This window comes from Episyrphus balteatus, chromosome 2, assembly GCF_945859705.1.
Source record: "Episyrphus balteatus chromosome 2, idEpiBalt1.1, whole genome shotgun sequence".
In the NCBI taxonomy this organism is placed as follows: Eukaryota; Metazoa; Arthropoda; class Insecta; order Diptera; family Syrphidae; genus Episyrphus; species Episyrphus balteatus.
This window is the reverse complement of record NC_079135.1, coordinates 17,672,213-17,687,848: the sequence shown is the minus strand read 5'-3', so window position 1 is coordinate 17,687,848 and position 15,636 is coordinate 17,672,213. Positions and strand designations below refer to the sequence as shown.

Genomic DNA, 15,636 nt, shown 5'->3' with positions numbered 1-15,636 from the left:
TCGAAACATTTTTAAAAAATCCAAAAATATATTTTTTGAAAATTTTCTAACATTTTAATATTTTTTATAAAAATTTTCGTTGAAATCGGGTTAGTCTTGTAAGAGATATTTTGAAACCAAAAAAACGGTTCTATGGTAGTTTTCGAGTTATTTTATAGAAATTGAAAAATTTTAATGGGGGTACACTTTCTAAGTGAGATATAAAAAACCAAAAAAAAAAACCAACTTTCAGAATTCTATAAAAATCATCTGTACCAAATTTGAAGAAAATCCGTCCACGCGTTTAGGCTGTGGAAATGTGTACAGATGGACGCACAGACGCACGGACGCAATTGCGAGACCCACTTTATCGGAATTCTCCATCATCGTTATGTTGGTTTTGATTAAAACCTCAATTTTTTTTTTCGACACGAAACCAATACTTGCCCTGAGCAAGTAAAAAAAATGTAATGCAATTATTCATTGTTTGAGCCTATTTTTGATAACACTAAGCTATTTATTTATTAAACCATATTTAACCAAAAATAGAAAAATCATTCCTTTTTTTTTTTTAGTGAATTCTAAAAATTCCCAGACAGTAAGTGTCACAGAGTGCTGGAATCACTTTGCTTAACTTTTCTATCACCTAACTCAATTTACCAAAACCACAAATAAAAAGAGCAATGACAACTTCTTTCGTTTCCGCTTCCAATTATGAATATGAAAGTGAAATTCTAAATCTTTGTTCATTACAAGTAAAACTGAAAACAAAAACAACAAAACAAAAAAAAAAATCGAAAGTTGCAGAACCCATAGAAGCCCACGTAATCATCAGCAACATTCTTCTTCTTCATCTTCTAAAAACGTTTTTCTTCCTACACAAAAAATTCCAGATATAGCTGCGGTCTGGGTCTGGAACTCACTGACTGCTGGAGTCTGATGGGTATACTGAACTTACTTGGGTGTATCTATCATCATCATCATCATCATGTTCATTGCTGACATTAATCTCTCGCGCTTCTCACACAGCCGATATTATGATAAATTCTTTGCCGTCTAAGGGTGCCTTCAGCCAGCATCCATTCATCTCATTCGCCTTGACATTAAACTCTGCACTTTTGTGTGCAAAGGCGAAGCACTCTGGAGCTGGCCATAATCATAAAAAGCCAACCGCGTTAGCGTTAGCATCTGTTGTACTCGGCGTATAGGTTGTTGGAGGCGCATAAAATGTGCGCTGAGGTTGGCTGTCGCTAGTGTCTATGTGAGAGTGGAGCAGCAGTGCTCGGCGGGAATATGTGGGAAGACAATTCACTTGTCGATGGCTTCAATAGGAAATTAATTTCTTTAGATTTGACGCCATTGATTTGGCGTATCGTATCGTCGTCGTGGGCCGCTACCGCTTTGCTTTATTGTAGGAATAATGCCGACAACCGACGACGATCTCGACGCGCGCCATCGCTGCCGATTGAAAGGAAAATTTCTTTCCTTTTTTTATATATATTTTTTTTTTTTGTTGGCAGGTAAATTTTGTCTCTTGGCCTTACGTCAAAATAAAGAAGAAAAGCAAAAAAAAAATGAAAGAGTCCCCGAAGGAAAGAAAAAAAAACCTTCTTTTTTTGCTTTTTAGAAGGAAGCCGAAATCAAAGCTTCAACTCTGGCTTAAACCAAAACAATAATGTCCAGTGTTTGGTCAAAACGGTCTACAAACTAAACAACACAAATGCGGCTCTGCTTAATGCCTTTGTTTGGAGTTAAAACCATAACTCATGCGCGCAGTCTGCCAAGAGTCACCAGTCACCACCACCGCTGCGCCGCCGCCGCGCAGTCGCAGTGTCGCCGCGTTTCTTTTCGATATGCAAAATGCTGAATGCGCTCCTTTCACTAATTAATCATTTCGCTTAGGTAATGGCTGCTTTTTGAGGGACATGTTTATTGTTATTTTAATATTACCTAATGTCGTTTGATGGTGGCGCTGGTGTTGTTATAAAAGCTATGTGCACTGCACTCGACCGAAAAAGACCTGGCCAGCAAAGCGCGCACTATGCGCTGGGTGTTCTATTGTTGGTGTTCGGGACAAATTGGAAGGTTGTTTTGCAAATATAATTTTTGGTTTGTTTTCTTATGTAATTTCTTTTCAGTGAAATTAATCAGTTTTTTTTTTTTTTTTTTCTCCAAGAGAGACCGGTGAAATATAATGTTTTCAGATTAATGTGCGGGAAGAAAGGGTATTTTTAAGATTTTTCTGTTTGTTTGTTTGTTTTGTTGTGATGATTGTGGTATAGGTACAGAAAGTACCATTGTAACTGTATAGTGCCTATTTACTTATGATTAATTTAAGTCATTGTAATGACATTCAAAAATTTGTCATTCGTGAATATAACAAGTATTCCACAAGGAAGTGTCACATTTCTACACGTAATACCTACTTCAATTTTTTGGAAATTTTTTGCTCCACTAACGGTATTTTGTCGCTTAAAGCATTATGTATAACGATCTGTTTCATATTTTTTTTACTTGATTACAAGATTATAAAATATACATAATTATAAATATACTGAGAATATACATAAATCGTTTTCAAACGCTTAAAAGTATAGACGATTCATTACATGAAGTAAATAGCGCTATTTTTTTCTGTTATAATTGTCACATGAGTTGCAAGAGTTAGCAGATATTTTGCCACAATTTTGAACATTTCAGAAAAAATATTGGGTTTCGAAATGCAGTTTTTCAAGATCTATTTAATCAATAGCAATTAGTACAGTTAAAATAAACATTTAAAAAAAAAAATTATTCTTATCCTCCTGAAACATGGCAAAATTATATTTTCGATGAAAAAAAAAAACTTTAAACCATGATATTCTTATAGAAACTTTACATTCGTGCTTCCAATCTTAAGAGTAACAGAATTGCTGATTTAAATAGGGTATCATCATCATTATTACTAAGTTTTTGCAATATCTAAAACACACTATAAAAAAACACCCTTTCACATGAAAAAATTTATTGACTTAGGTACCTATTTCATTTTTAATTCCTATGGTAAAAACAACTTTTTTGAAAAATTTTGGGAGGGTAAATTTGACAATATTGATTTTATCAGACTTATCGCAAATTTTCCTTATTTCCCAAAAAAACAACAACCTTTCACCTAAATGGTACTTAAATGAAACATTTTTACCAGTTTTTACTGGGGGACCATTTTTGTCATAGTGTTTTTTGGTACTAATTCTGAATTTCATTTTCTTTCTAAAAAAAAATCATCCTAAAGACCTGTTATGAAACCTTTCTCTCACATAACTCAAACAATTAAAAAAACACCATTCAACCAAAAACACATTTCGAGGATTTTACGGATTTAGAAGAACCTTAATTTTAAACCCTCATTTCGATTTTCATCTATGTATCATATTGTTCTTATTGGTTTCTGTTACATTGCTCCTTGCAAATCAAATTCACCTTTTTTGTAAAAAAACATTATTTTTTTAATTTCACTAATTCAAGTTATTTTACAGTAATGTAAATCAAATGCACGACTGGTTCGCATAAACTTGCTGTTTTGAAAAAAAAAAAAAAAATAATTTTTCAAAAAAACCAATTTAAAATATTTGAAAAATAATTTTTTTTTGAAAACTTTTCTTAATTTTTACACAAAGATTTCTAAAACGTGTAAAAAAATTTTCACAGAAATATTTAGAGCGGAATTCAGAACAAAATTTGAACAAAAATTACCTTACCTAAATCGACATGAAATAAAAAAAGTACATGAAAACATTTTATTTTTTTTTGTTAAAACTAACTTTTTGGTGCTATTGTAGAAAAATATCGTCAAAAAAGTAAACAACAAAAAAAAATCATGTGTACAATTCACACGTGGTTGAAGTGAAACCTTAAAAAACATTTTAAAAAAATCGAAAAAATATAACTTTTTTTTATTCCATCACTTTTTTTATATGACAACCTACAATAAATTGTATACCATCTGAAAGCTTATTGTTTCAGCTCAAAATATTTATATCGACCATGTCTATACAACATCTACAAAAAGAGCTAGAATTGTTTGTAACCCAATTAGTTTTCATAAAAAAAGCAAAACAATCAATCTCTTTTCTCTTCTAACTCCATTAAATCCATTTTTTAAAAGACAACCTATAATAAATTTTATATCATTATTATTTCACCTTTTATATATGACGCTTCAATCATATTTCTACCATGCCTACAAAAAAAGTAAGAATTTTTCAAAGCCAAACATGTCGAAATTTCAAACTGAGATTACGCTACTTCCTCTACTGTTGGCTGGTCATCGGCAACAAATCTTCACAGGTGTTTTGAGGTATTTTTCAAGTTTTTCAATTAAAGATTATGTAACTTGTAGAGCACGTACCGTTATGTGTGATATATTAAATGAAAGTTAATATTATTAGCATGCGTATTAAAGTTAAATAAATTTGTTTTGTGCTCTAGATCAAAAGATATAATGTGTTTAGAAAAAGAATATCTTTTTACCATTATTTCTGAATTTTGAATATGAAATTAATTGAAATTTTGCACAATCATAATTGAGGCTATGAGAGCAATAGTGGCGTAACCGGTTTTTTTTTTCAAAAATGAGTTTTTCATAAAAACTTGGTCTCTTAATATATCTACTTTATTACAAAAATAGATTTATGCAGCTTGATACACTCAGAACAAGATGGCACTCAAAAAACAGTTGTTTTGAAAAACCCTGTATCTTAAATCACTCGTAGCTCAAAACTTCCTTTTTGTGGCTTACGCCACTATTGTTCTCATAGCCTCAATTTATTTAATTACCTTAATGTATAAATTTCATTTATCTATCTATTAAAACAAAAGAGTTATGATCAATTGATTTTTCGTGTCGCTTTTTCGTTTCATCTTGTTTCAAATCACTACGATACTAAAGAAGTTTTCATTGCTAGTAAGGTGTTTTATAAAAAATAATATACATTTTTTTAAACTTGTGTTTAAAAATAATATACATAGGTTATCTCAATAAAATAGTCCAAACAAAAAACTTTCACATTTCACTTTCACCATTTCCGATAAGACGGGTAGGTAGGTACTTTTGCTAGAAATTTTTAAAAACCTCATTTTCTAGTCCCGTCTTTTTTCCACAACCACTTCTTTTCCAGCCATCAGCTGCATGCCATTCAATCGATTTTTTTCTTTATCTATGCTATAAGTCTTGAAATTCCTCATCACTCATTTTTACTTGCGATATAGGTACTATAGGGCAAGTTTAGGATTCGTAAAAAAAATCGAACTCGAGATAACAATTTTACATGACATTACGATGATGGAGAATGCCAAAAAAGTGGGTCCGGCAATTCTGTCTGTCTGTCTGTCTGTCTGTAAGAACCTTGAGCTACAGCCTAAACTACTGAAGCGATTTTCTTCAAACTTGGTAGTTAACAGTTTTGGGTGATTCCCTAGAGGATAAATTGAAGTTTTTTTTTTAGGACGAAAACTAACGGTACCTGTCATATAACGGAAACAGAAAAGTTGATTTATTTCAAAAACGGCTCTAACGATTTTGATTAAAATTTTTCTGCTTACTGTTACAGATAAGAGCCTCCTTTGATAATAAAAAAATATTTTTTGTACCGTTATTAACGGTACCTGCCATAGAACGGTTTTTTGGATTTATGAATTTCTCAAAAACGAAAAAACAGATTTCGACCAAATTTTTAATACAGAAACATTTAAACAATCATTATTTAAAAAAATTTTCAATTTTTCAAAAAACACATTTTTGGATTTTTAAAAAATATTTCAAAATTTTTTTTTGAAAAATCAATTTTTTGGAAACGAGTTGGTGAAAAATTTTGAAATTTTGTTTTTATGTGTAAATTAATTATTTATTCAAAATTGCATATCAACTTTTTTTTTGAAAAATGTTATAAAATTTTTATATATAAAAAATTATTTTTTTTTTTAAATGGCTCTTACGATTTTCGAAAATTTTTTTCTGAAAATTCCTTTTTATACTAGAAATATAATGGCATACTTATTTTTTTGTAAAAGATCATTTAAAACGGCATTTAATTATTTATAAAAACAGATTTTATTTTTTTTGCACCACTAACGAAATTCCGTGAAAATATCAAATTTTAAACTTTAAAATTAGAGTAACTTTTACCATAAGAGCAAGTACGTGCGACCCCAGTCGTGCAATTTATTTGCTAATTATTACTTTTTCAAATTTTGGCCTCCGAAAACGGCTTTGGAAATGAAATGATAGCTTTTTTTAAATTAAAAAAAAAGTCAGTATTACCAATAAAAATAAAAACAAATAACATTATTCCTGCCAATTTTTTTTTAAAGAATTATTCCATATCTATTAGGGTGGGTCAAAAAAAAATCGAAATTCTTTTTTTTTGATTTGGTACTCCGAAAAATCGATTGCTAGACCCCTCTAGAATATACACACCAAATATGAGCTCATTATCTTAATGGGAAGGTCCTCCGCTTTGCAATTTTCCATTTTGACATCAAGCTTCTACTAAAAAAAAATATTTTTTTTATTAATATTGACTTTTTAGCAAAATTTCTTTTCAGATTCTTGTAGGAAATTGAACGCTCTACAAAAAAGGCCTTTTACACTTTTTTCGTTTATCTAACCGTTGAATAGATATTTGAGGTAAAAAAATCGAGAAAATCTTTAAAAATTCGTTTTTTGGTCTTAATTTTGTAACAAACTGAAAAATTATAATCATCAAACGCGCAAGACATATTCTTGTTGGAAATTGACTGCTCCACAAAAAAGGTCTTGTTAACTTTTTTCATTAATCTAACCATTCTAAAGATATTAGAGGTCAAAGTTAAAAAAAAATATAAAAACTTTTTATATTTAAAAAAAAATTCCAATTCACTGAAACTTCATTATTTTCAAATTAGCAAGATATATTCTTGTAGGGGCTTAAACGTCCTTGGAATCAAATTGATTGCTTTAACCGTTTAGAAGATATTCGTTTCCAAACCAATGCTCACTGATTTCAATAGTTTTCTTATGACTCGTATGCATTGCGATTTGGATACGAATATCTTCTAAACGGTTAAAGCAATCAATTTGATGCCAAGGAATTTTTTGTAGAACGTTTAAGCCCCTACAAGAATACGTCTTGTAGGGGCTTGATGATTGCGCGTTTGATGATTATAATTTTTCAGTTTGTTACAAAATTAAGACCAAAAAACGAATTTTTAAAGATTTTCTCGATTTTTTTACCTTAAATATCTATTCAACGGTTAGATAAACGAAAAAAGTGTATAAAACCTTTTTTGTAGAGCGTTCAATTTCCTACAAGAATCTGAAAAGAAATTTGCTAAAAAGTCAATTAATAAAAAAAATATTTTTTTTTAGTAGAAGCTTGATGTCAAAATGGAAAATTGCAAAGCGGAGGACCTTCCCATTAAGATAATGAGCTCATATTTGGTGTGTATATTCTAGAGGGGTCTAGCAATCGATTTTTCGGAGTACCAAATCAAAAAAAAAGAATTTCGATTTTTTTGACCCACCCTTATATCTATACAATTTACTAAAAGTTTACAAACACTTATTAAATTCAACTACAAATTTTTGCCGAAAACAATATAATTTTTTCGCTTTTGTTGACTGGGTCAAAAGAAATTCAATTAAAACCGAAAGCAATTTGCTCTTTATTAACTTTATTCCCAAAGTAAAAATTGCAATCAAGCAAATAAGACTTTTAAAACACACCTTTTCAAAAAGAATATGCTCTGTGTCTCAGCAAATATAATTTGAAAATACAAAAACAACTAACAAAAGTCAATAATGTAAACAAAACTCACCCATTTCCATTGCTTGTTTCTCATCAGGATTCACCTCCTCATCACTGTCAATATGCGGAAAGGAGTTTCCCAAACAAAAGAGTGGCATCGAAGAAGTGTTGGTTGGTGTTGTTGCTGTTGCATTTGTCGCCGTTGTGGTCGAAGGTAAAATATTGTTGTGGTTATCATCACTCGAGGCACTTTCATTACTTGCAATTCCAACATTGCGACAACTTGTCGTCGTCGTCGTTGATGTCGTTTGCACATTGTTGCTATTATCCTGCTTCCCAGACAGCCGTCGCAATAAATATTTGTTGTTCAACATTTTGTTCTTTGTTATTAATTCACTTCGCTTGAGAGCGCACTTTGGTGAGCTCGTTAAATTCTTATCGTTCATCGACGTCAAAGTCGACGAGGACGACGTTGTTGTCGTTGTCGTTGATGTTGATGTCGTCGGCGATTGGGATGTTGATGTGAATGTCGGTGTTGAATTTGCACCTGTTTTTGGTGTTGCTGATGATGTTTGTTGTGTTGTTGTATCGTCAAATCCATATAAAATTGTATCAAATGCACTTATATCGTGCGGCGGAAAACCGGTCGGAAATGATAAGTCGGTCAAGGATATTCGGCCGATGGCTCGTTCCACACCTACCAACAAATTCTGCAACAGCTGTGGCAATTCGTCGGACAACATTTCTAAGGACAATGGACTCAAATAACTGTTGCGATAGTCGATAGTTCGGCTTTGCACAGTCGCAGTCGCAATCGATCCAATAGCTGAAGCAGGTGTTCGCCAAACAGCACACAATTCTACACCGGAATTTTTACCTGGTCGAATTGAAGATCAGAAAAATAAAATTTGAAGACGAGGGTTAGTTTTTTGGGTTTCAATTAAAATGGAAACAAAGGTTTTGAAAGTTTGAACTCACCTGGCTTAACACAAATATAAACGTCACATGGACGTAACAAGGCTTCATCTATGGCTCCCAGCTGGAGAATTAACTCTCCGGAATAAGTTGCTAATGGCCATCCTTCGGACCAAGCGATCGACTAAAAATAAAAGAAAAAAAATTAAAATTAGTAAAAGGGGTCTGTCAAAAAGGTGGAAGATAAGGGTGATTTAACTTTTTTACGAGCTAACTCCTCTTAAAGACATTGAATGCAAGTTCCCAGAAAAAAAGGTGAACAAGTTCAACAAAAACAAGTTCACAAATTGACAAACCATCAAATATCCACCGTAAGATGCTTTCACCTTTTTTCAATATGGTTTTCAGTCTTTTGGTGGTCCAAACTGACAGATTCCAAAAAATTGATAAATAATGAGTTTCGTCGATTAATTAGTTTGAAGTATCATCAGCTTTAAGATTTTTATCTCCCGGAAAGTGCTAATTAACAAAATAGACTCTCTTAGCTTGTTTTAATTTTGTTTGGTTGTTTTTATTATATAGCCACCTACTGGGTAAGATGTCAAAGCCCTTTATGAAAACAAATTAGAGAAACCTGTGGTTTTTGTTAAAGTTTTAAGAGATGCTTTTTCTAAGATAGTCAAAAGGTATACCTTCTTTTAGTAAAGATGAAACATTGATGAAGAAGAAAAGGGCTTTTGAGATATAATTTAGTTGTGAGCAATTAATAATAATTTCATAACCTAATTCAAATTTTTTTGGTTTATTTTTGTTTATATTTTGAGAAAAATAAAAAAAAAAAAAAACAGATAATTTGTGGACAGTTATAATTTTGGATAGAAATTTATTGTGAAGTATACTTATTTAAATGAATTTTTGGTTTATTTGGTTCATTAGCAATACTGTAGACCATATGTCTTCTCTTTTTGAAACCGACTTTGATGGTTTTATATAGATTTCATGTCAAAGTGATGACATGATAAGATGATCTCTCTGGGAACTTATTTTGGTTTATGTGAAATGGTAAGGAAAGGTGTCAACAAGTCAATAAACTGTTTTTTTTTTTTCGAGGTCAAAATTTATTTAAAAATAGACAAAAGTTTTGATGATGGTTTTTTGATAAGGATATGCCCTCCTTTTTTTTAAGATTTGGCAATGTAAGATTACTTTTCAAAGCAATATAAAAAAGTGACCTACATAGTGGCAAAATGACTCATAACTTTGAGTATACCTACTTTTCTAAGTTCGAACATCATGGTTTTACTTGACAAAATGGTTTGGTTAATGATTCATCAAAATCAATGAAAGTTTTTCTTTTTGAAGTGATTTCTAATCTTTGCTTTTTCTAATTGTATTACGTAAAGTTTCTTAAAATATTTGCTCATAGGATATTACATGAGTCAGGGGGAAAATCAACGAAAAAACATGTTTTTTGGCAAAATAACCATTCATGAATTCAAAATATGAAATAAATTAAAAAAATTGAGACATTAAAACTTCTGGGTACAACAAAGTGACACATTTATTTGTTTTTTTTTTTTTCAAAAAATATTTTTTTTACAAGAAATTAATTTGATTTTTATAAAATTTTGTGATAATTGATGTTTTCATATTTCAAACAACTGTACATATGAGGCAACACCAAAATTTTATTAAAATTTAATACTTTTTTCCCAAACTATTTGAAGTAAAATCTTATTGCCGATCAAAATTTGTCAGTACGTTTACACATACATACATTTTACTTCGAAAACCCAAACTATTAAAACAAAAGAAGAGGAGTATCTATTTAATTTCGATTCTTGCCAAGATAATGTTATAATTTAGCTGCAAAACAATTATTTTTAAATTCAAATTTCTCATGTTTAAATAATTTTGATAACATTTTAAAGTTTTTTTTTACTCAAAATAAGGATTTTAATACAAAATTATTTGAAATTAATAAAAAAATGATTTAAAAATAGTGTAGGTAATAAATTAAAATATTAAAAACTAATTTTTTTAGTATCCAAAAAGGCCTAATTCCAAGTTTCCAAGACTACTACAGAATTTTTAACCGTGTAATTTTCAATCAAAAAAGCTGATGAGAAAAATTTTTCAGTTTTGAAAATTTCAATCACATATTTTTAAATTTTTATTTAAAAATAATGTAGAAAAATAATCCCAAAACGAAAATAATCAAAAAAAGTCACATTTTTTTGATCGAGTTTTCTGTAAGTGTTTTGTAGTTTTGTAAAGGTATATATTTTATTTTCATATAGTCCAAAGTCCTAAGATTGACAATACTAATAGTGAACAAAATGTTACACAAATATTGTTTTAAAGTGTGGATTAATGATTCATTTTCTTTTTGAATGTTTTAAAATTTGTATGGATACAAAATTACTTTATACAAAATAAAATTTAAAAAAAAATTTCATTACAGGAGAATGCAAATTTTAGAATTCGTTTTGAGATCAAAACTTTAAAAAGTGTGTTTTTAACTTTTTAAAACAAGTTTTTTTCTTCATTTTTTTCAATAAAAGTAAAATTAAATTAATGCTTTGATATTTTGTGTTTTAAAAATAAATTTTTTATATTCCTATGAGCTTTTAACAGAAAACAAGAACAAGTAAATAAATTTTTATTTACTCGTGATATTTTAACTTTTAATCAGTTAGAAAACATTTTTTTTTTTTTGAAAAATCAAGCTGGTTGATGTGTTTTTTCCAAAACTCTTTTTTCAATGTTGTTAAATAGTCTCCCAGAATAAAATAAGGGCTGATTCTTGGTTATATTTAAAAACAAAAATTGCTTTACAGTATCGCTCTGTCTGCAAGCGATGATTTAAGAAAATCCTTTCTTAGGCTAGACATGCCTTTATCCATGTTAATGATAATTTCTCTGTTATTAACAGTGGTAGGAACTTGTTAAAGGGTTTAATTTAAGAAACACTGTTTTGATAGTAAAAAAAAGTGTTCAATTATATTTCGACCTTTACTTATCAAATAAAGTACCCGCGATGCATTTAGGACTTGAATAATTTCTTCAACGGCTTCGAGCTACTATTTATACAATTTTTATAATTAATTAAGAAATCTTTGGAAATCTAAGTACACACATATGTAATTTTGAAACTCTTTTTTATCGGTTAAAAAATAGTTTTGAAAGTACTAGCTACTTTATTTTATAACGGAGTGTTTTTGGTTGCGCCTGTTATTATCAAAAAATAGAAACCAAACCTTCACTCAATCCATGAATTCAATTTGATTTCTTTTATTTTCAATAAAACCAAAATGCATTAAAAAAAAGTTTAAAAGCTAAAAAACTTTTGTTCAAAAACTAATAAATAACTTTTTTGTGAATAATAGACAAACAAAAAATCAAATACATTTGCATGTTCCAAAGTCTTAAATTGCAAACTAAACCCCTTTTGCGCGTTCATGGCGATGTAAACAATTTCCAACTAACTGGATATTTTTTGATGTGAGAACAATGAATTTTCTTTTTTTTTTCCACCCTCAAGGGAAAAAGTTCGTTTGCTGTAAATAATATTATACCCAGTTGTACTCTGGCATCTCATTGGCAAGATATTCCCATGTAACTTCTAACAAACATCCCAGTTACATGTAATTCAACGGATAAAATAGTAAAAAAAATAAAAAAAAATATTAGAAAAAAAAAACGCTATTGGTGCTTTGATTTATGAGAAGATGGTGCATGACCAAGTTCAAAATCAAATTCAAAAATTCAGACTCAAATTGGCGGCATAGTTAGCACGAAAGCGCCGCACTGCTTTTCGTATATAAAAAGGTGCACAAAGGTACATGCAATGAAAATGGGAGGCAACACCGCAGGGAGGAATCATACTCAACTCACGACATGACAGAGAAACTGATTTTATGGCGGGTTCCCTGGTGAAGTGAACCGCTCGCTCCAAGCTGGCGGCTGGCTTCATCGTCATCTTCAACGTCGTCGTGTGCAAATGAGATTTAATTAATTTTTTAAAATTGTTCACTTAATTTATTATAAAGCAAAAGAACAAAAAACAAGGTTTGAAAAAATAAACAAATTAATTATTTGCCGAGCTTCCAGTTTCCAGTTTCCAGTTGAGGACAAAATCTAGTTACAGATTTAATATGTGAGTGGGTCGGACTATTTCTCACTCAAATTATCTCTGAAAAAATGGCTCAAAGCAATCAAGTTTTTTCTCATAATAAATATTATTTTTTTCTAAATTATTAATTGATATAGCAGAAATTTTTATGAGCAATTTTTATGTGCTCTTTCAAGAAATTTGTTGATATTTTTTAAGTGCAGTCGTAGGCTTATAAAGATAAAGTGTGAACATTTTATAGTTTTATAATGCCTTTAAAGGTTTTATATATTTTTATTACACTTTTTTTTTAATAAATAATAACAAAAATAAAAATATATGAGTGTTGTGGGTTTTAAATTGAAAATTTATCACTTTCGATAGGAAAATTGAAAAAATCTTTATTATGATCTCTTTTTACAACTCAAAACATCGTTTAAAAATTACGGAAGTAAGAAAACAAAAAAAAGATAATATTTTTTACTATTTTATACGTTACGACAGACGCACGACTGAACCGATTAATAAAATCTGGAATTTTTATTGATGGTAGTTATTTAAGTTATACAACGATGGGGGAGTGTAAAGTTTTATTTTTATGAATTTAGCTTAGCGGATATTGTTAAAGAAATTCGATTCTTCACTTCTTTTTTTATGAAAAGAGACTAGATAACAAGGAGGTTTTTTTTTGGCTTTTTCATTGTTTATTATAATAGTGCAATTTATACGAAAAATTCCTGACTGTTATTTATAATATTTTAGAAAATATTTTAAGTAAAAACCGCAATTAACCTTCTTGATATTAATTTTGGCGTTTTTGTGACTTTTGTCAATGGTTTGAAAAACTATAATAAAATGTTGCTGTGTCAAAAATGTCAAAAATACCCAAATTTTCCATTTTGTATAGCTAGGTTTTTTAACCATAGATTTTCATCGATTTCAATTAATATTTCAATACTGGGGTGGAATAGGCTGACTTCAGTGGTCCTAAGCTACTATTCGCAATTTGACAAATGAGGAATCATTGAAAGCGCCTTGCTCGTTCGTTTGCCAATGATTATGTAGCATCACATAAAAGCACATATGGCGCCTTCTAAAGTAAACAGAAATGAACATTTTTTAAAATTTTTCCATTTAATTGAAAATCGCAAAGATTTATGATGAACAAGGTACGTACCGAATTTTGGAGCTCTTAGATAGGTCTTTCAGCTTATCAATTGGGCAATTACTTTTGGGACGGGAGCGGGTCATAATTCTGCTTGTCAAAATTCTGTACGACAAAATTCTGTGGGGTCAAAATACTGTAATACCATAATACTGTACGTCATTATACTGTAAATACAAAATTCTGTACGTCAAAATACTGTATCAACAAAATACTGACATGCAAAATTCTGTTTTGTAAAATTCTGTACGGCAAAATACTGTATATCAAAATTCTGTAAAAATGCTGTAAAAAAATATCGTTTTGATAATGTAAAAAAGTGCGCGCGCACTTTTTTACATTATCAAAACGATATTTTTTTACAGCATTTTTACAGAATTTTGATGTACAGAATTTTGATGTACAGAATTTTGAAATACAGTATTTTGACCAACCAGAATTTTGCTGTACAGAATTTTGACTTTCAGAATTTTGCTCATACAGCATTTTGCACATACAGAATTTTGACATACAGTATTTTGGAATACAGTATTTTGAATACAGAATTTCGCAACACACAGCATTTCGACCCCAACCCTTTTGGGACACCCTTAATAATTTTTTTTTAACAGCTCCAACAATTTTTTTATTTTTAATTTTCTCAATTTTTATAATTGTACCTTACTATTATAAATTTAATGGAATGCTTCGTTTAAAAATTAAAACCATTTAAATATCATGTACCTATTTTTGTAAATTTAAAAACTTTTTCCCTTCTACTTCTTGCAAATATAATTCGCGACCTTAGAACAACAAGGTTCTAAGTACACCCAAGTGTGTTTAGAGAAAAACGCTTCTGAATATTGAAACACCTTTATACGGTTACTGTGTATAAAAAGTTTGATTTTTTGTTTATAATTCGATGAGTTTAAAGGAAATCTTTAAGATTTTAGCTTAAAACACCAATAAAAACACATTTTTAACCCATAAATTTGACTTTAAAAAACCATATAGGATTTCGTTGCTCAACGATGCGACAGTTAAATTTAGAACATTAAGGTTCTATGTACAATTTTTATTCTTGTGACCTTAGTTATTCGATATTGATGAATTGGGATGCGTTGAAATAAAAAGATTTAAATAATTTTTTTCTTTTTGTTTAAGAGCGGTGGATTGCAGAAATTATTTATTATTTTTATAATTAATTCTATTTCAAAAAAATAAACAAAGTTAGAACAAATCACAAATCAAATCGATAAAGAGGCAGATAGAACTCTGTATCTCTGGATATTTTGTGAAACAAAGTTCTTACTGGAAGTTAGAACCTTGTTGTCTAAATCTTAAATAAATATTGTGTAGATAGAACTCTGTAGCCCAGGTTATATTCGAAACGGAAAGAGATAGAGCAAAATAGATAGCGGGAATCGAAAGAGCACCACGATTTTACCTAGATTTTTTGATATATTATATAACTCATTTTTTTCAAAATTGTCGGTTAGAACCTTGTTGTTCTAAGGTCACGAATTGGTTTAGTGGCAAAAAAAAATGAAGTTTTATTCAAAACTAACATTACGATGATGGAGAGGTCCAAAAAGCGGGTTTGGTCATAACTCATGATGACCGTCGGTTCGTCTATATGTGCAATGTACATGAAGCTGCAGCAAAAACGGTTGTACGGATTTTCTTAAAAATTGGTACCTAAAGATAATTTTTTCGTAATT

At 29.9% G+C, this 15,636-nt stretch overlaps 1 protein-coding gene across 5 annotated transcripts in view; it reads right to left on the bottom strand.

Annotated features, from left to right (window-relative positions):
- LOC129908710 (uncharacterized) overlaps window positions 1-15,636 on the bottom strand; it is a 218,323-nt gene that overhangs the window by 103,390 nt on the left and 99,297 nt on the right. For all 5 annotated transcript variants that reach the window (XM_055985432.1, XM_055985433.1, XM_055985430.1 and 2 more), the window contains 2 exons: window positions 8,721-8,841; window positions 7,813-8,619 (listed from right to left, as the gene is read on the bottom strand). In XM_055985432.1, the coding sequence (XP_055841407.1) occupies window positions 7,813-8,619; window positions 8,721-8,841 (928 nt within the window). The remainder of the gene's footprint in view (window positions 1-7,812; window positions 8,620-8,720; window positions 8,842-15,636) is intronic.